This window comes from Myxocyprinus asiaticus, chromosome 46 (assembly GCF_019703515.2).
Source record: "Myxocyprinus asiaticus isolate MX2 ecotype Aquarium Trade chromosome 46, UBuf_Myxa_2, whole genome shotgun sequence".
Taxonomy (NCBI): Eukaryota; Metazoa; Chordata; class Actinopteri; order Cypriniformes; family Catostomidae; genus Myxocyprinus; species Myxocyprinus asiaticus.
This window is the reverse complement of record NC_059389.1, coordinates 6653211-6674970: the sequence shown is the minus strand read 5'-3', so window position 1 is coordinate 6674970 and position 21760 is coordinate 6653211. Positions and strand designations below refer to the sequence as shown.

Here is a 21760-nt window from a genome sequence, read left to right as displayed (position 1 = left end):
CCTTTCCCCTTCTTCAACAGAAATGCATGGAGACAAAGAACAGCATACTTGCCCGTCAGAAGGAGATGCAGGTCTCTCTGGAGAAGGTGAAACATCTTGTCCGTCTCATACAGAGCTTTAACTTAGCTCAACCCATGGATATGGACATTCCACAGGATTCCAAACCAGACTGCGCAGAGTCAGGGAACCACAAAGACTCTAAGGAAGCTAGTCAGTTCTGTTTACAAGAGATCCCTGTCGAGCCTAGCGTGCAAGTACCAGCAGCCGTAGCAGTCCCAGAAGTGGGCGAAATGGCAGAACCTGCAGCTGCAGTCACACCTGAGGCTGTGTCGTGCGAATTGGGGGTCATGGAAATGCCTGAAGCCACGGTTAGTGAAGAGATGATGGGTGCGGCGAAAGCAGCAGAGCCTGCAGAATTGCCCCAGGTCAGGGATGTAAAGGCCAACGGAGGGACAGGCTGTGTTTGTACCGGCTTGAACCCGGAAGTAGACAAGGGTGTGGTTGATACCGCAGACTCTCCGGACTCCGAGAATATCCCTCCTGATGACAGACAATGCACAGAGGAAACTGGGAAGATGGCGGTGGAACGGCAGGACGACGGAAGTCACAGCGTCAACAACAACGGCAAAACCTCAGAACCTTCTCAGCAAGCTTTGCCAGCCCCTCTTAGTCACCTGGACAACCCGAAATAGTTCTCGGCCTCGTCCTAATTACACTTACATCACCAAAACATTTAAAACAGATTTCCTTTTGCACCTTGGACTGGTGCATAAAGTTGCCAATGTATAAGTAATATATATATATATATATATATTACACACACACACACACACACACACACACATATATACACAGTTGAAGTCAGAAGTTTACATACACCTTAGCCAAATACATTTAAACTGTTTTTCACAATTCCTGACATTTAATCGTAGAAAACATCCCCTGTCTTAGGTCAGTTAGGATCACTACTTTATTTAAAGAATGTGAAATGTCAGAATAATAGTAGAGAGAATGATTTATTTCAACTTTTATTTCTTTCATCACATTCCCAGTGTGTCAGAACTTTACATACACTTTGTTAGTATTTTGTAGCATTGCCTTTAAATTGTTTAACTTGGGTCAAATATTTTGTGTAGCCTTCCACAAGTTGATGGAATTTTGGCCCATTTCCTCCAGACAGAATTGGTGTAGGCCTTCTTGCTCGCACACACTTTTTCAGTTCTGCCCACGAATTTTCTATCAGACTGAGATCAGGGCTTTGTGATGGCCACTTCAATACCTTGACTTTGTTGTCCTTCAGCCATTTTGAGGCCAAGCTGCTTAAAGGCGCAGTTAACTTAGTGTATGTAAACTTCTGACCCACTGAAATTGTGATATAGTCAATTAAAAGTGAAACAATCTGTCTGTAAACAATTGTTGGAAAAATTTCTCATTATGCACAAAGTAGATGTCCTAAACGACTTGCCAAAACTATAGTTAGCTAATATGAAATCTGTGGAGTGTTTAAAAAATTAGTTCAACCTAAGTATATGTAAACTTCTGACTTCAACTATATATGTATATATATATATATATATATATATACATACATACACACACACACACACACACACACACACTACCGTTCAAAAGTTTAGAGTCACTTACTCATTCTGTACTATTATTCTAAAATGTGAAAAAAATAAAGTCATCACAACTATGGAATAATAGAAATGGAAATATGGGAATTATGTTGTGACTAAAAAAATCCAAAATAAATCAAAACTATGTTATATTTTAGCATCTTCAAAGTGACAGAAATTGCAGACATGTACTCTTGACATTTTCTCAACCAACTTCTTGAGGTATCACCCTGGGATGCTTTTTAAACAGTATTGAAGGAGTTCCCATCTATGTTGGGCACTTAGTGGCTGCTTTTTTTTTTTATTATTCGGCCAAGTCATCCATTTCAGAAACTTTTTTTTTTATATATATATATATATATAAAATTTTAGTTTTGTAATATGTTGGCACAATTATATTTTGTCTACAAAACTAATTTCAAACATTTAAGCATACACCTTCAGATCAAAAGGTTTTTAAGATCATGAGAAACATTTCAGGCAAGTGACCCCAAACCTTTGAACGGTAGTGTATGTATATGTGTGTGTGTGTGTGTGTGTGTGTGTGTGTGTGTGTATATATAATATATATATATATATAAAATTAACTATATCCAAATGTTGTTTTTTATTTTATTTTATTTTTGATACATATGGTAAAACGGTGTCAACAGTACATCTACATCCAAGACAAACTAGTCTTGGTGCTTGGAGACCAATCGACCCAAACGTCTGGGTGAAAAAGGGTGACTTACGAAAGAGTGTCATGCCAATTATTAGATGATTAAAAATATAATAGTAGTTTAACTAATAATAATAATAATAATGATGGTGATAAAGAAGATGATGGATGATTTATCACATCAGACCAGTGTGTGCCTCCAGCATGGGGTTTGTTCCATAGGTTGTCTTAGTTGTCTTCTCTCCGGGCTGAGAAAGGAAGGGCGGACATGTCCAAAGACTGCATGACTTTGCCCACACCCTGTGCACCTCCAGCCAGGCATGAGTGGACCGGCAAAACCAAAAGCTTCTCTTTCCAAGCAAAACAAACAAATCAAAGTGTCAGTATTCGCCAGTGACAAAGGCAGAGGCTTAGAATCCTGTTGCTCGTGTAATAGTTAGACAAAATCAGGTCTCGGCCAGGATCGCCTATAGCAACCCCTCTTAGTTCTTTTCTCCAGTCAGCATCCTCTTGCATTTTGCAGTAAGAAGTAGGAAGTGTCCAGTCTAAGGACCCGTTTCCAAGTCATCTCAGGCTAAACAGTGGTAGAACGCAAGGCTAAGCCTCACAAGGTCTTTGATAAAGGACTGGAAGAGAAAGCTACACCAGAAGCTGCATTAAATCTGCAATCGTTGGTTCTGTGTATTGAATGAGTCTCGTTCTTAAGTCAGTCTGTCTGCTATGGATGCTATTTGTCATTTTTTTATGAGAAAGATTAAGGAAAAAAATGACAACCCTGTCTATATCTAAGTATTTCTTGTTTTTATAGGAAAATATATTCAGGTCTTCCTAGTCTTCATTGAAAAAATAAGTTATTTTCTGTTTGATGAAACAGTAATTTGTTAACAAAGGTGTTTAATGGCATAAATTATGCAAGCAGCTTTCTCAGTCTTGCGGAGATGCCCATTGCATAAAGAGTGTCTGTTTTTTTTTTTTTTTGTGGTTTTTTTCTGAACTGCCAAATGCTTTCTTTTTTGTATTATCCTAAATAATGGATATATCCTCCTAACTGTGTGTTTAGTCTAGAATAGAATGAAAATGTCACATCCCCATTTTCCCAAAATCCTATTTTTTTTTCTCTCTTGGAAAAACAATAATGACAGTGTGTCACAATTTGCTGTCTTAAACTCTAGGGTTTGATGTATGAGCCAAATTGAGTAATAAGGAAATGACAGAAAACCCTTCAATTAAAGCACAAGCTTTATTGCAGATAACTTAAGCAAACGCACTAATAACCTCTGAAGAGACTTACTGTTCGGTGGAGCAAGATTTTCATTGGGGCTTGGTAACATAACCTAGTAGTTGAAACAAAGGCCAATTGCTAACGTTCCTAACGTCTCTATTGCAGGTAATGTCCCATCTTAATAGCAATGCACGACTGGCATCTCTGTGTTAATCAGGCCATCCAGAATACCATATCCGTTTTACCTTTATGGTGACAGCCACTCAGGCTAGGATTGAACTATTTACGCATATCAAATTCCTCGTATTCATTTAGGAAATCCTAAAAATATACTATATATTTACTGTTGATTCCAAACGGACGATGCACAGATAAGTCTGACTGTTTAACCATGAGATATAACCTACCAAAATATGGAATCTTTACATTGTGGGATGACATTTAGTGTTTTGTTTTTCTTTAATGATGGATTTGTCTTAAGTCAGGATTTCATGGATTTGTGGTGGAGGTTATATCCAAAATGTGCTGCAATTTCTCACAATCTACTGTGAAAATTCACATTCTCATCCTTGATACATTCCCATAATACTCTATTACCCTTTGAGCCAGGATTGGGTAATGATGAATAAACATTCATATCATGGCAACCATTATGGTGGCATAACATACAGACATGAATATTGAAGGCCTTCAAGAAGTCCCTATTGTCAGTCTATTAAGAATTTCTTAACAAAACTACTTTACTCCTTCCTGTACAGGTGCCCAGAGTGCCTTCAACCTTTTATGTACTTAAACCAATCACTCAGCTTTTACCTTCATGTCTTTCCCTAAAAGTATTGAAAGAAACTGGATGTATATCACGTCACTCATTTCAACTCAATTAGAAGCACATTTGCAGGTTGTAATTTCATTGGTTAAAGTGAACTGGTTGTAGTGACGTGCTTGTGTTGGTCTGGTCTTGTCTTTTTAAACCTAGTTATCTTCTGTGAAGTTCCCTTCTAAAGAACCCCTCTAGATTATATTTGGTAAAGGAGTTGCCTTGAGAGTTTTTAATGCTCTGAACAAAAGTTTATCTTAGTGATTGCACAAAATTGGTCTGTGAAAAGAGATGTTCCCTAATACGTGTTTAAATTGATTTACTGGTTAATCTGAGCACTCTGGTGCCACCAAAATATTAAGTGTGTGAAACTTGTGAAAACAAAATACATTTTTTAATTGACAGTCAGTGGGGTTTATCTGCGGAAAAATCTTTAGTAAATTATGGTTTCCTGTTTTTATGCACTTTTTATAGCAATGTCCTAAGTATTACTCTGTTCCCCCCCTTAAGTGTCTGCTTGTTTTCAAATTCTCTATTAGTGTAAAGTTCAGGAGATGTATTTTTTTTTTTTTTTCTCTCCATGAGTATCACAAACCAGGACTGTTCTGGCTAATGACTATGAAATGTCACAATGCCCTGCTCTTAAAACTACAAACATTTCTTTCACTGGTTCATCTCTCCTTCAGTCACTGAGTTAGAATACTGGACTCGTACCTGAATCAGGTATTTAGATTTCAGCCTCGGCCCCCAGAGAACACCACCTGTCCAATCAGTTCAACAAAAAGCATGCCTTCTTATGCAAACTTTTTACATAAGTTTTGTCAGACTTTTTAATATGCATTTCGTTTGGAGTTTATTTTGTAAAGATGTTTATGTGAACTTTTGTGTCACTTTCCTTTTCTCATGTCTGGCAAAGATGATGCCAAAATGAAACAGTATACATATGTACATCTCTTTTTCTTGGTTTAAATTATGAACAATGTACACTTTTACAATGGCATCTGTAGAATATAGTTTACTCGTGTACAGTTAGAAATGGAAATGAATTACTGGCCATAATCCTGGGCTCTTGTGTGACATTTGCGCTGAAATTATTATTATTTTTTTAAATAAGTGGAGTTTCAGCTGTTTATGAATCTCATGGACCGTTACTTGTCATTCAAGTCTGCCTTTGCTAGCACACCATGCTGAATGTTATTGTTATCTTGGGGCGCTGGGTGGGAATGGGGGGTACCAGTGGTTTTGGAAAAAACATTTATGGTCTTACATGGCTAATCTTGCAGATTGCATGTAATCTATTGTTAGTGGGGCCTATAGAAGGAAGAGTCGGGACTTCTGAAAGCCACACATTCAAAGCATTCAAGTTCTTAAGTCAGTATACCCAAAGAGATTGCAAACATGCATTTTGCTATTTGGAAGCCTTTTTATATGCATTCGAGGAACATATCATTCAGAAATTCTCCGTCACTGTTGATTTCTGCTCTAGCTTATAGTGGGAAATGCTTTCCGCCAAGTTGTGTCTGACAGTCTGTATGGCTTTGCAATATTTTGGTTTTAGAACTTTTGAAAAAGGCAAAAGGTGTCGGTGTACATTTTATGCATAAAACTGACCCATTCCATTTGTTCATCCAGGCACCTTGATCCTAATAGTGTGTAGATCATCCATATTCTTTATAGTGCATCATAATTCAACAGTGACAAGAAGTCATTGTAGTTTCTGTTCACTTTTCAGACTATTTACTCAGTCAAGATTGTGGCCTTCTTGTACTGTTGATGCATTTCATTACTCGTCGTGACTTCCCTGGTTTTGTGCACTGAGTGTGTACGTATGTGTTTGAGCAGGAGTGTGTGTGTGTGTGTTACCTCATCTACAGTCAAACATTTTTGTTTGCGTGTGCAAAAAAGGAAACAAAAAATGTAAAAAAAAAAAGAAAATAAAAGAAAAAATCTTCCACTTGATGAAACACAAAACAGGATACATTGTAGCGACATGAGTTATTAAAAAAAGTTCACCTGGTGTGCGGAACTAAGTGTAAATGGTTTATTACACAATATGAATATTTGTAAAATTGTTTGTATTTTTTCATAATGATTTTAAAAAGGAGTGTGTTTATTTTTTGACTTTTTTCTGTTACAAAGCTCTCTCTCTTTGGTCTTTTTTTCCCCTCGTTTGTTCGCCTGACATTGTGAGTCAGTCAGTTGGTTCTTACCTCTCTCCTGTATTGAGCCTGTGATGAGTCCTTTGTATGCAGTGTTTTGAAAATACTGTAGGGAACATGGGAAGAAATTGATATTAGGAGCATTTGATCAATTTGTATTTATTTATTTTATCATTTTGTTAATAAATTGACAAAGAAAGATTGCCTCTCGTTTGTCGTGAATTATGTTAGGCCATAGAGAATGACTGAATGTCCTACAAGATAATTTAGAGATTATAAGTGATCTTATTTTGTATAATCGTATGGCAAATGTTTGAACTTTAAAGGTGCGGTAAGCGTTTTTTTTTTTTTTTTTTTTTTTTTTTGTTTTCAATGACAAGCAGAAAATGTAGCTATTCCTTGAAAGATATCAATTAAATATGTGCAATTAAATATCACACCTGTCCAGCCAGCGCTTCAGTAAACAGTGGGGGAAATTGGTCGCGTGCCGCGGTCAGTTTGATGTCACGCAAAGTTTGAGAACGTGATTTTGCGACGTGAACTTCTAGAACTGTTAAAAATGCTTACAGCACCTTTACGCAGATGGAGATGAATACATATCAGATTTTTTTTTTTTTTTTTTTTTTTTTTTTAAAAGAATACAAAGTATGAGGGAAAAGCATTAATTATCTTTGTTTCTGTTATATATATATATATATATATATTAAGGGAAAACTTGACACACAACTGTTACTTTATGCTCCAGGAGACGCGTGAAACTTCCCCCACAATCTAACTTTCCCTTTCCTGAAATGTTGTGCCCGGTCTGCACAAGCGCCGCTTTCTTCCGTTTTCCATGTCATTTCCTGTAATAAAAAGATGGTGGTCTAAGCAAGATAGAGAAGCAGCTGACTGTGTTGCAAACATTTGGAGATGATAAACTTTGCATCGCCCGGGACTAGTGAAAGCCTCCCGTACCACTGCGTCACCGCCGCGTTTCTCGAAGCGGCCGAAGAAGAGACGCACCGCGGCTGAAGAGGACCACCGAAGACCCCCGACGCACTGCGTATATTCTACAGACGGTGAGTTACATTCACTAGCCAATGTGGCCAATGAAAATGGCTTCCGAAAGCGTTAGGCAAATTGCCAGGCACGAAACGGACGTAAACCTTACGGAAAGCGGTACGTACAGTCATCGCCACCACCCTCACTTTGCAACTTTTGCCTTACAGACTCCAGAAGAACATAACTTTGAGGTAGTTTTGTCTTTTAAGACACCAGTGTTGCCCTATTTGTTTTACTGCGCTCGTCTCTTCTTACAGCTCGGGTTAGATTGAAAGCGACAGCCGCGTTGACCAATCACAGCGCTGCTCTCTGACCGAAATATTTTGGAAGTAGGAATTTGGATCTGGTTTTGGAAACGTATACGACTCAAATAACACACGAGCTTTAACAGAAAAATTTATGAAAGCACTTTTATATAATTATACGTTGCACATGTCTGCCTTAAAACTCAAAAAAATTGGCCCCATTCACTTTCATTGCAAGTGCCTCAGTAACCTCGATTTTTGCTTTTTTTTTTTTTTTTTTTTTTTTTTTAACGGAGTAAACAAAATAAATAAAATTGTTCTAGTAATCAACATTATGCCACAAATTCCATCGACTGAGCTAAAAGAAATATTCCAGGTTCAACAGAAGCTCAGCTGACAGTATTTGTGGCATAATGTTGATTACCACAAAAATTAGTTCAACTCGTCGCTCATTTTCTTTAAAAAAAAAAAAAAAATAAAATAAAAAGCACAAATCTGGGTTACTGTGAGACACTTACAATGGAAGTGAATGGTGCCAATCTGTGAAAGTAAAAATACTCAACCGTTTCAAAATTATAGCCACAAGATGTAAACAATATGTGTGTTAACATGATTTTAGAGTGATAAATTGCTTACTAACCTTTTCTGTGTAAAGTTATATCCAATTTTACAACTTTGTTGCCATGACGAAGTAATCCCGGTAATTTAGTAGTCCGCTGTAAAAATGACTTTACAGCTCAAATAATACACAAATTTTAATTGAGGAATTAATGTAAGTGCTTTTATACAATTATAAGCTTCACATTTCTGCCTTTAAACCCCTTAAAAATTGGCCCCATTCACTTCCATTGTATGTGGCTCACTGTAATTTCGATGTTTGCTTGTTTTAAAGAAAAGGAGGGACAAGCCGAAATAATTTTTTTGTGGTTAAAAATTCCAACTATACAACTGCATTTTTTTCCATAAGCACTTTTTCCTTAACGCTTACTTCAAAACTTAAGTCTTAAGTTAGAATAATTTTGTGAATTCTATGCTACAAACTAAAATTTCTATAAAGTAAAGTAAAGGGAATAAAGTGCACAGTAAGCTATGAGCCGAAATAGCACAATACATAGACCTTCAAATGATAAAATCACATTAAAGTCGAACAAAAATAATCTCTGTCACTGCCTGCAACATAGTAGGCCTATTCTTAATAAATGGAAAATGCGTAATTCTGCCCGGGCAGGTTCACTTTCCTGGGGGGAAAACATTGGCTCACCGTTTATCAAGTGCTGAAACTTTGCCAGGTGAAAAACAATCTGGAAGTGAACGCAGTCACGTGACACAACATGGGGGGCCTCCATGGTGCACCGGGCCATGGGCCTCTCAGTTCTTAATCCGTCCTTGTATGTATGTGTATATATGTATATGTATGTGTATGTGTGTGTGTGTGTGTGTGTGTGTGTGTGTGTGTGTATATATATATATATATATATATATATATATATATATATATATATATATATATATATATATATATATACACACACACACACACACACACATATATATATATATATATATATATATATATATATATATATATATATGTGTGTATGTGTGTGTGTATGTGTGTGTGTATATATATATATATATATATATATATATGTGTGTGTGTGTGTGTGTGTGTGTATATATACACACACACACATACATATATACACCGATGTGCCAAAACTTTGACCACTCACAGGTGAAGTGAATAACGTAGATTATCTCCTAAAAAGGCCACATGTCAAGGTCTGGGTAGATTAGATGGTAAGCGAAAAATCAGTTCTCAAAGACAACGTGTTGAATGCAGCAGAAATGGGCAGGAGTAAAGACCTGATTGACTTTGACAAGGGCCAAATTGTTATGGCCAGACGACTGGGTCAGAGCATCTCTGAAACGGCAAGGCTTGTGGGGTGCTCCCGGTCAGCAGTGGTGAGTGCCTACCGACAGTAGACCGAGGAGGGATAAACCACAAACCGGCAACAGGGTGTTGGGCACCCAAGGTTCATTGATGCACAAGGGCAACGAAGGCTATCCCGTCTGGTCCAAACTGACAGAATATCTACTGTGACACAAGTCACAGAAAATGTAAATGATGGTTACGGGAGGAACGTGTCACAACACGCAGTGCATTGCAACCTGCTGCGTATGGGGCTGCATAACCGAAGACCAGTCAGAGTGCCCATGATGACCCCTGTCCACCATCGAAAGTGCCTACAAGGGGCACGCGAGCGTCGGAACTGAACCTTGGAGCTGTGGAAAAAGGTCGCCTGGTTCGATTAATCCCATTTTCTTTTACATCACATGGATGGCCTTTTGCATGTGTGCTGTTAACTTGGGGAAGTGATGGCACCAGAATGCACTGTGGGAAGATGAATCCGGTGGAGGGAGTGTGATGCTCTGGGCAATGTTCTGCTGGGAAACCCTGGGTCCAGCCATTCATGTGGCCATCAGTTTGACGTGCCACCTACCTAAACATTGTTGCGGACCAGGTACACCCCTTCATGACAATAGTATTTCCTGATGGCAGTGGTCTCTTTCAGCAGAATAATGTACCCTGCCACACTGCACACATTGTTTGGGGATGGTTTGAGGAACATGATGAAGAGTTCAAGGTGTTGCCCTGGCCTCCAAATTCCCCAGATCTCAAACATAATGTTTTGGCTCATCAGTGTGTGTATGTGTGTGTAATATATATATATATATATATATATATATATATATATATATATATATGTGTGTGTGTGTGTGTGTCAGATTGGGGCAGGTTGTGTAATGTTTTATATGTTTTAAGTTTATCTAATTCATATTTTACAGTTTCCATTGGCCTGAATGTTATCTTTTACATATTTACAATTTTACTGAATTGTTTTGTGGTATATAATTATTTTATTGTTTAAATTTAGCTGTAAAGCCTATAAAAGGCTATTTAATTACATGTTCCCATTGTGACAACATACCCTGCTAATCTTTTCTGGTTAATGAATAATGTCCCGTCATGATTTCTAATTCCCCTTACTTTTAACATTTTACAATTTCCTTACTTTACCTCTAAGATGCTGGAGTAAAAAGGGGCACACAGGAACCTCTCCATCCTGCCCAGATCATGACAGATTCCTCCACTATTCCAGCCCAGCAGTCCATGGAAGTTGAGGCAGACTGCAGCTCCAGGTCAGCCTTACAAAATATGACATATATTAATAAAACTAATAAAGGTAATATTTAAAGTACATTCCCTGAGTATAAAACCTGCAAAACAGTAGCTTTACCTTATTTTTTCACCCAGTTCTTTAAATGACATGCCATCCGAGGAACCAAACAAAAAACAAAAAGTTGACCATGAGCATCATGCCAGTTACTGGTGTAAGTATCATTTACTTGAACATAAATAAAAGTATTGTGTAGGTCATTGAATATTAGACCTCAGATAAGATAGGTGCTTGCTGTTATTTTGTATAAAAGTGCTTAAGTTATAATAGCGTGTAGTAGCATTTTGCAAATCGAAACTCATTGCTCATATGTTACAAATACAGTCTGTGAAGAATGCAAGGAGTATTTTGTGGAGAAATGCCCTAGCCACGGGCCCCCTGTGTTTGTGCCAGACACCCCTGTGGCATCAGGGGTGCCCAACCGAGCAGCTCTCACTGTACCCGCGTGCTTTGAGATCCTCAAAAAGCGTGATAAGGTGGATGTCTGCTGTAGGGAGGAAAACATACCAAAGGGAGCACTGTTTGGCCCTTATCAAGGCCAACTAATGGCCTCGGATAAACCTTCAGGGCCATACTCATGGATGGTGAGTTGTACATTTAAACTCTGTAATTAGCAATAATAATAAGTAAATATCAATATCATTAATATTAGTATGTTTTTCTTTCAGTTTGTGCTTATTATATTATTTATTTTAGATTGTTAATGAGGACAACACATATAAATTCATTGATGGGAGTGATGAAACTACAGCAAACTGGATGAGGTAATAGTTGTGTTAAAAGGTATTTTGGTCACTGTAGGCACGTTAACATTTTGTTTATATTTGTTTGTTGTTCTCAGGTTTATTCAGATTTCCTCTGATGAGAGCAAAAGGAACCTGAGTGCGTTTCAACATGGCGAGCACATCTACTTCCAAGTGTGTCGGAGACTAACAGTGGGCAATAAACTTTTCGTGTGGTACAGCAACGACTACTTGAGACGACTACAGAGTGTGTCCCAGGACAGCATTGACCGCAACCTGGACACAGGTGAGACACCTCCTGCTGATTGGAAAAAAGTTGAAATTATGTCAAAGTAATATTAATCTGGGCTGCCAACACATAAATTGCACTGGAAATATTGCTAATATCCTTCTCTTATCCTATCAGCATTGTGTGCTTAGCAAGACACTTAACCCCAGTTTCTATTGTCTCTATGAATTAAAACCATCTTCAAAATGACAAGTCACAACATGTTAATTTCAACAGTTATAAACCGCTTTAATGGGAATATAGTTCCCTGGAATAGATCTGATGACAAACGCTGTCCTACAAGAGTGAAAACGCACTCCAATATTTCTGTCACTTAAGTAGACATTAACAGGGTATTTAAAAATATAAGCTCTGTGAAATCTTATAAGCAGCTAAAAAAATTATCACCATCCCTGGTAAAAGCACAATTTTGTCCCAAATCTTCAATACTGTAATGTAAGATTTTTGTAATTTTTATTGTAATTTTTTATTATTATTTAAAGCAGCATGAATAAATGGCAGTACAACAAAAACTACAATTTAAATAAAATGGGGGGGTGGGGTTAGTGCTTAACTGAAAGTTAATTTTGAAAATACTGTCACACAAAGCAAAAAATAAAACATTGTGGTCCTAAATTAGGCTTCATTATCTATAAGCAAAACAGAATTTATTCATTTTGCTTTTGGGGTAAAACACTGTATGCAGACATGTTCTTTAAAGGTTTTATGAGGATTACTCAAATATTAAAGTATAGACCTTTCTCATCACAATCCATAAATTTAATTTTGAGCATTTTCGATCCACAAAAACATACCAAGAAGAGATGTTTCAGACCATCAGTGGTTCACCAGGTAAGTGAAATAGGTTTATATTCCTTCCTATATACCAGAATATGCAACTCACCCTACCATAGCCCACACCTTTATTGATATTTCAGTACACAGATTTTGAAATATCCTGATTGTTTTGCAAGATTTCCTATTAATGACACATAGCACTTTTGTCTTGAAGCAGTGAAACTGGAAGACAAATATCAGGAGGAGCCCAGAGGTCCAGTGCTTAGATCTGCCATGCAAGGCAGAAGGACCCTCAGTAAGCTTGGAAGTGATGAAGGAGAAAACCAGCCCCAGGCCAAGAAAAAGAAGATTGACCTCATTTTCAAAGATGTCTTGGAAGCATCTCTGGAAGCCAGTCAATGTCAGAACAACCCTCTGAACAGCACCTTGACTTTTTCAAGAGCAAGAACGAATGTCTTTCAGGTTTTCAGCCAGCCTGACTTGGATTCTAAAGACTCTGTCTTCACCTCTGGATTGGCTTCCATGGAACATCTTGAGAGAAGCTTTGATGCAAAGTGTATTAAAATGGAAAACACAGAAGAAGAGGTGACTCTGACCAGTGATAGACCTTCAACATCTTTCTGCCCGAATTGTATAAGGCTGAAAAGAAGAATCCGTGAGCTGGAGGCTGAATTGCTCCTTCTGAGAGGACATGGGCAGACCGAAATTATACCTGTAATGCCATCTGAGCCCCTTCCCAGTGAAGATCTCCGAGGTAGGTTTGCACCTGGGATGGAACGCTGCCATGGATGAGGGCCTTTCTGCAATAGATGTTAATATAGATATCAGGCTTTTATGATAAACAGCTTTAGTTTTTCATTGAACAGATGCTTAATCTTTTGTTATTTTGAGCTTTTTTTGCCATTGATTTTGTGTTTGCCATATTTGTTGACATGTGTTCAATGGAAGTGCACAACTTATTAAAACTTTTATTAAAATCATGAATGCGTGTTTTCTTTTCGAAACCTGCAAGGGTTTGATGAGCATGCTGCTCTGGTTGATTAATATGAATTAAAACATGAGTGTTGAGATTCATTTGTTATGAGAATTATATTAGTATCTTTGTATTGGTTTGATCTAGAATTTGAATTAAATGTTAGTTGTTTTGAGAATGAGTTGTGCTTTCAGTTGGTATGAACATGCATTCATTAACTAGTAGTGTCTCTAAAACCTTTATTTGTACCGACACTGACAAGTAAATTATTGTTTCTTGAAAAAAAATCTTGTTCTGTGTTGGTGTTATATTCAAATGTGTGCTCTGTTTGCTTATTTGGTGTAGAAGCCATGACGCCTATCCAAGTCGTCCTTGAAGAGGATGACCAGGAAGTTGATTCTGCTGATGAATCCATGTCTGCTGACCTCATGGTGGCTACAGACGAGTCTTCAAAGCTCTTGGCAGGCTCAGGTCGCCGGATTCGTCGCTTCAAACAAGAGTGGCTGAAGAAGTTCTGGTTTCTTCGATATTCGCCCTCACTGAACGAGATGTGGTGCCATGTCTGCCGGCAATACACCGTCCAGTCCTCCCGTACCTCTGCTTTTATCATCGGTTCCAAGCAATTCAAGATCCACACCATTAAACTGCACAGCCAGAGCAACCTACACAAGAAGTGTTTGCAGCTTTACAAGCTGCGCATGCACCCAGAGAAGACTGAAGAGATGTGTCGTAACATGATGACTCTCTTCAATGCTGCCTACCATCTGGCTTTGGAAGGGCGGCCGTTTTCTGATCTGCGACCCCTGGCTGAGCTCCTGAAGAAGTGTGAACTGAAAGTGGTGGATCAGTACATGAACGAGAATGACTGTCAGATTATAATCCAACACATTGCTCGAGCATTAAAAGAGGACTTGGCAGAGAAGATCCGCCGTTCGCCCTTTCTAAGCATCATCATGGATGGACAGAACGATGACCTCTTGGCTGACACTGTTGCCGTTTATGTGCAGTTCACGACCGCAGATGGGTTGCCTGCCACCGAGTTCCTCTCCTTACAAAAGTTATGTGGAGGCAATGTGGAAGGCTACGTCCAGGCAGTGGATCGTGCCTTTGGTGTTCTCGGTCTGAGACTTCAGGACATGTTAGTGGTTGGTTTGGGAATAGATGGCTCCAACATCTCCTCTAGTTTGAGGGCCAATCTTTACATAGCCATAAGAAAGACAATCCCTTGGGTGTTGTGTCTACCTGTGATGATCCATCGTCCCCATTTAGAGGTACTTGATGCCATTAGTGGGAAGGAGCTCTCATGCTTGGAGGATTTGGAGAACAACTTGAAGCAGCTGCTTGGATTCTATCGGTATTCGCCACGTATGATGGCCGAGCTGAGGTCAACAGCACCAACTCTGTCCGAGGAAACCGAGTTTCTTGGGGATATAAGGGCCATTCGGTGGATCATAGGTGAGCCGAATGTCCTTAATTCCCTCATCAAGGACTACCTGGAGGTGGTTGCTCACTTGAAGAGCATCAGCAGCCAAACCCAGAGAGGTGATGCTGCTGCTATTGCCCTGTCTCTTCTACAGTTCCTGTTGGACTACCAATCAGTAAAGCTGATCTATTTTCTGTTGGACATCATTGCTGTCTTTTCACGACTTGCTTTCATCTTCCAGGGGGACTATCTGTTGGTGTCCCAGGTGGATGCAAAATTTGAGGATGCCATTCATGAGATCGGACAGTTGGTGGACTCCCCAGGGGAGTACCTCCAGGAGTTTGAGGATAACTTTCGGGAGAGCTTCAATGGTGTGGACCTCAAGAACCTACGTGTTGCAGAGTCCAAGTTCCAGTCGATCCGAGAGAAGATCTGTCAGAAAAGTCAAGGAATTCTGGCCCAAAGCTTTGAACGACGCAGCCGCACAGTGGTCCAGGCTTGTCAGGTACTTGACCTGGCCACTTGGCCTCTTAAGCGGGATAATCTTGGCACATATGGAGAGAAGGAGATCCTTCTCATTTTTGACCACCTGGAGACCATTCCTTCATCTGGCTGTGAGATCTCGCAAGAAAGAATAGATCCCCGAGGAAGCCTTGTGGTTGAATGGAGAGATTTGAAAGCTGATTATTGTAGTGTAAATGGTTTTAAAGAGGTGGTGAGCCACATCTTCAGATACAAGCAACGTTTTCCTCTGCTTAATCACATCCTGCAGTTTGTCAGGGTCTTACCAACGTCAACTGTATGCTGCGAAAAAGGAAGGGGGTCGGTGCAGAAAGTGCGCAGAAATAACCGTTCCAGACTGACTCTGGATCAAACAAACGATCTGCTCACCTTGGCCATTAATGGTCCATCTATCGGCAGCTTTGAAGGAAAGCGAGCATTGGACAGTTGGTTTGAAGAGAAATCTGGGAACAGTTGTTCACTCTCGACTGCCGAACAAAAGCATGTATTGCACAATATGGAAATGAAAACAGAGTTTTATTCTAATATTTGACTGATCAGAGCCAATTCCTCATCCAACTTAATTCCAAAAAGCCATCTCATTGGAAAAGGGCTGATAGGGACTATAATGTGATTGGCCAAGTAGTTTGACATTGGCCCTGCTGCTAAAATGGCCTTGATCAGCATGTTCTCTAAGAGTAGGTAGGAATGCCATTGCAGGGCACAGGCACATGAAACACTTTAAAATGTTCACATACATGGTTGTGATGTGTTTATATTCATGATGTTTGTGTTCCAAAGAGGAAGTTTCTTATTTTCTATTGGTGAGGATTGTTGTTATGTGAATGTTCGATCTGAGTTTTTAAAAAACAAAATTTCATTGATTTATCAGGCATTGATAAGCGAAGTCTTTTTTATTCTCTGACAATGTCACCGCCTTTCAAGCCTATATTCAACTAAAACTAGTTTCATTATTCTATCTGCAATATAATTAGAGCAATCAGTTTGTATGTTGAATTAGATAATAAAAAGCACTTCATTTTTATTGCATGTTCAATATGCTGGTAATCACAAATCGGAATGGAAATAGCCACTATTTTGCCATGCATTATGTTCCTGCCATATAACAGACATTTTGTATCTTTTTTTATATACTCTTTAGTGTAAATCTTGATTTGAAACATGTGGATGTGCCATGATTCTGTATGTAATCAGGCTGCAGTTTACACACAATCTAACTGATTTATAGATTTCAAATATATAAAAGTTTGAATGCCTTCCAGCCAATTAGGAAAAGTCTGCATTACCTAACAGTCCTGATTTTTTCTGGTACATGTTCATGTTTGCCAATTTACTGCTGGAAGAGATTCTTAGACATTTAAGCACCTCAAAGAAGAACTCTTCTAAATCAAAGTCGTACAAGAACAAAGCTTTGGAATCTTTGATTGCGTTATTACGTGCTTGACACTTTAAAGTATTTTATTAGTTTACTTTCCCATTGCTTTTCTTAAAGCCAACAGCAAATGTTTTTTTTTTTTGTTTTTTTTTTACTGATTTTAGTTTGTTTCTTGCATAATCTTGTCTTTCCACTAATTTCCAATGATTATACCTGTGCAATATATATCTTACCTTTTACATTGTATATTCTTCTATACACGCAAATCAAAGTCTTATTAATGATGTTCCTTGAAGCAAAACTGAGGTTTCCAACATGATAGAACACGTTTTTTAAGATGCTTATATGTTCACCCTTATATAATTTGTTGTTTGTTTTAAATTGTTCTTTTATTATTTCATAAAAGTTGTTTATTGGTTCAGAAAGGTTTTGTCATTTTCAGTGTTGCAGTTGAAATGTTAATTAAAATGAATGTCAGTTTAAAGCATTATTTTATCACTCTGTAAAATATTGTAATCTGCGTTATATCTTAATCTAGAACAAATAGGGATTACATGCAGTCTTTAATATTTAATAGGGCCTAGTATTGATTATACATGCTGTTTCTATTCATCTGTGTAAAATCTAAAAGAGCAGCTGAATGCAGTCGTCTCTGAAGTTCCGTTAACCATTAACTATCCATATGCGCTGTTAAGGCTGGAGAACTTTCCATGTGCTACGACATGAGATGAATTTTTTTTTTTTTTTACATTAGTCTGTTGCAAAGAATTTTCTTTAGTCATTAAAACCTCTTGTCCTTATTTTACAATAGATTTAGATTTTGCACATCAGAAAATTCAGCATTGATGTGTTTTATGGAAATAGAATGCCTCTGTCAGTTCAGTAAATCCATTTTTATGTTGTTTTAATGAATATAAATTTAAAAAGTAAACAGACTGTCCAATGTACAAAAAGCAATTTTCTATCTAAATGATTGTTCTCTTTTACATCAAACTATTAAGCTTCAGAGAAGTTAACATTTGCTAGCTTTTTTGCCCCAGTGAACAGTTTAACATTTGAACTCTGTTCCAGCAGCAATGACATTGTGTTAAGTGTTAATATGTGAGCTACCAAAAATCAGAATATTTTTTTTTCTTAAATTTACTTATGTGAATTGCTGTATGTGTTTGAATTTTAGACTGTTACCTCACAGTGAGGTATGTCATTGAGTGAATCGTCTTTTATAGTGGAGGTGTATTAAACATGTTGTTTGTTTTTTGTTTATTTGTTTATTTAGAATGGACTCAATAAGGGAATATACACTGCCAGGCCCAAAAAAAAAAAAAGGTCTAATATTTCGTTGAACCACCTTTAGCATTGATTACGGCGTGCATTCGTTGTGGCATTGTTTCGACAACCTTATGCAACATCACAACATTTATTTCCATCCAGAGTGCATTAATTTTTGGCCAAGATCTTGTATTGATGACGAGAGAGTCGAACCACTCCATAAAGTCTTTTCTAGCACATCCCAAAGACCTTTAATGGGGTTAAGGTCAGGACTCTGTGGTGGTCAATTCATGTGTGAAAATGATACCTCATGCTCCCTGAACCACTCTTTCACAATTTGAGCACAATGAATCTCAGCATTGTCGTCCTGGAATATACCCATGCTGTCAGGAAAGAAAAAAATCCATTGATGTGATAACCTGGTCATTCGGTACATTCAGGTAGTCAGCTGACTTCATTTTAGTGCCACATAACATTGCTGAGCCTAGACCTGACCAACTGAAGCAACCTCAGATCATAACACTGCCTCCAGAGGCTTGTACAGTGGGCACTCATGCACTTCCCTTCTTACCCTGACGCGCCCATCGCTTTGGAATAGAGTAAATCTGGACTCATCAGACCACATGACCTTTTTCCATTGCTCCACAGTCCAATCTTTATGCTCCCCAGCAAATTTAAGTTGTTTTATTCCGATTAGCCTCACTAACAAGTGGCTTTCATGTGGCCACACAGCTGTTTAGTCCCAATCCTGCAAGTTCTCGTCGCACTGTGCATGTGGAAATGCTTTTACTTTCACTATTAAACATAGCCGTGAGTTCTACTGTTGTTTTTTTACAATTTGACTTCAAGCATTTTAGTGATCTCCGATCATGATCATTCAAGTTTTTTTGCCGACCACATTTCTTCCGTGAAGCTGACGGTTCACTACTATCCTTCCAGGTTTTAATAATGCGTTGGACAATTCTTAACCCATTTCCAGTGATTTCATCAATCTCCTTAGTTGTTTCCTTTGCTTGATGCAGGCCAATAATTTGCCCCTTCTGAAACACAGTAACATGTTTTCCACGACCACGGGATCCGTCTTCCGACATGGTTGTTTAAGAAATGAGAAGCTACACACTGCATCAGTTAGGGTTAAAAGAATGGTTGCCAGCTGAAACATATTAATCACTGCAATAATGATCCAATCATAGGCTCTTAAGTATTATTATTAATACTTAATAATTAGTTACTTAATTAAATACTTAATTAGTATTATTATTATTATTATTATTATTAAGCTTATTTCAATCAAAACTGCAACTTTTTTTGGCCAGGCAGTGTACATACAGGTATGTATGTATGTGTGTGTGTGTGTGTGTATATATATATATATATATAAATTCTGTGCTGAAATAGTTTTGAATGTTTGTACAAGGAATAAAAGCAGTTTGTGTTTAATTTTCTTCTGTTAAAGGTAAAGTTCACGCAAAAATAAAAAATGATCTTATTTACTCACCCTCATGCCATTCCAGATGTATATGACTTTCTTCTGCTGAACACAAACAAATATTTTTAGAAGAATATTTCAGCTCTGTAGGTCCATACAATGCAAGTAAACTATGGCCAGAACTTTTAAGCTCCAAAAAGTATATAAAACCAGCATAAAAGTAATCCATATGACTTCAGTGGTTAAATCCATGTCTTCAGAAGAGATATGATAGGTGTGGGTAAGAAACAGATATTTAAGTCCTTTTTTACTATAAATCTCCACTTTCACATTCTGAAATGTTACTAAAGATTTTTAGTTAAAAGGGATTAAAATATTGATCTGTTTCTCACCCAAAGTGATTACATCGCTTCAGAAGATGTATATTAAACCACCATAATCATATGGATTACCTTTATGCTGCCTTTATGTGATTTTTGGAGCTTCAAACATCTGGTCACCATTCACTTGCATTGTATGGACATAGAGAGCTGAGAAATTCTTCTAAAAATCTTTGTTTGTGTTCTGCAGAAGAAAGAAAGTCATACACATCTGGGATGGCATTAAAGTGAGTAAATGATGAGAGAATTTTCATTTTTAGGTGAACTATCTCTTTAAGATGTGGTTTAGGTTAGCTTCCACTGTATTTCCAATTTAGTCAATGATTGTTTGTACAATTATTTGTTTTTTATTATACAAATCAAATACTTGTTTGTATTTACAGCTTGTGAGTCTTGTACACTTTTTCTTTCTCTCTTCTTCACTTATTTTTTTAATTTTTTTTTATAATGGTCAATTCTGATAAAAATGAGCCAAAGTCAAGCCTGAGTTTGTTTTAAGACTTTAACACATCTTTCTTTCGTCAAAAAGTGATGTGTACCAAATTGTACATTTTAAGTCGATAGTCATAATTTTGTATCTCCTTGATTTACTTTTCATGTAATCACAATAATGTGTACTGTTGTTGTATCATGAATTATTATTATTTTTATATTCAAACGTATTATTGATGACCTGTTTGCATCTGGGAGACACCTGGTAAAGCCTAAGGAACAAAGTCACTTCTGGTTTATTTTCAAAAGTAAATAGTAATGGTAGCTGTCAATTCTTATTCTGTTTCTCCTTGCAGAGAGAAATGTCATTTATGTCATTTTAGTTACATTTATACATCATACACACTTTGCATTTCTTCCTGAAAACATAACACTGGAAACTCAAAAATATGAACTTCATGTGAATTTTAAGAAATGTCTACCTAAAGAATGTGGACTTAAAATGACAGAATATGGAATCTATATTCAACAAATAATGGTTTAATAAAGTTTTTAATTGTATTTCTTTGTCATTTTGATTTTCCTGTGCTATTAATCATTTCACCGTTCATATATCAAATTTTTTGAGTCAGTTGTAATAGTATGACTTGTTCGCTTCCAAGGGGAATATGTAAACTGACATTAAAATCACTACCCGATTGTGGCTCTTACCTATTTGTGGATTTGTGGATAAGTCAGACAAATACACATGTTATTTAAAATGCTACACTGAAAACCACAGACCTAACAAATATCAAGTGCTCTTTGTTGCTTGTCTGACCATGATTTCATTGTTTGTCTGTGCCAAGATTTGATGCTGTCAACACAGTCCCATGCCTGGCATGGGTAAAAAAAAAAAAAAATCTCTCCTGCCCATTCAGACATGCAATGAACAATTTTATGTTCCCTTTCATAATTGTTGAGAGAAAAGCAACAACATGAGGACTTGTGTTGGCTACCGCACTAACATCGCCACATCACTGTTTTTAAAATACTAGCAAATCCATTCCCTTAATCCTGTTTGTTCAGCTCTCATGAGTTACAGATTCATAGTTATGTATGGAGATGGAATTGTTTCATATTAACATACAAATGGA

General features: G+C 37.5%; 2 protein-coding genes across 15 annotated transcripts in view; both read left to right on the top strand.

Annotated features, from left to right (window-relative positions):
* The window catches only part of LOC127435946 (PHD finger protein 21A-like), a 33425-nt gene extending 27093 nt beyond the window's left edge, over positions 1 to 6332 (top strand). For all 12 annotated transcript variants that reach the window (XM_051689783.1, XM_051689780.1, XM_051689786.1 and 9 more), the window contains one exon: positions 21 to 6332. In XM_051689783.1, the coding sequence (XP_051545743.1) occupies positions 21 to 692 (672 nt within the window). In that variant the 3' untranslated portion in view covers positions 693 to 6332. The remainder of the gene's footprint in view (positions 1 to 20) is intronic.
* Positions 6333 to 7327: 995 nt separating this feature from the next.
* Positions 7328 to 21185, top strand: prdm11 (PR domain containing 11). 3 transcript variants are annotated; one of them, XM_051689842.1, is made up of 8 exons: positions 7328 to 7542; positions 10860 to 10974; positions 11090 to 11166; positions 11337 to 11596; positions 11709 to 11776; positions 11854 to 12041; positions 13039 to 13575; positions 14140 to 21185. In XM_051689842.1, exons 2-8 carry the CDS (start codon positions 10910 to 10912, stop codon positions 16269 to 16271), a joined length of 3327 nt encoding a protein of 1108 aa, XP_051545802.1. In that variant the 5' UTR covers positions 7328 to 7542; positions 10860 to 10909; the 3' UTR covers positions 16272 to 21185. The 3 variants fall into 3 exon arrangements, with proteins under 3 accessions (XP_051545802.1, XP_051545801.1, XP_051545803.1); XM_051689841.1 differs by having other exon boundaries at positions 13036 to 13575; XM_051689843.1 differs by lacking the exon at positions 13039 to 13575.
* Positions 21186 to 21760: the final 575 nt, after the last annotated feature.

Coding starts and splice junctions, on each gene's coding strand:
- prdm11 (XM_051689841.1), top strand. CDS start 10,910: ATGACAGATTCCTCCACTATTCCAGCCCAGCAGTCCATGGAAGTTGAG. Junction 11,777..11,853: donor ACTACAGCAAACTGGATGAG/GTAATAGTTGTG, acceptor TGTTGTTCTCAG/GTTTATTCAGATTTCCTCTG. Junction 12,042..13,035: donor TGACCGCAACCTGGACACAG/GTGAGACACCTC, acceptor TTTGTCTTGAAG/CAGTGAAACTGGAAGACAAA.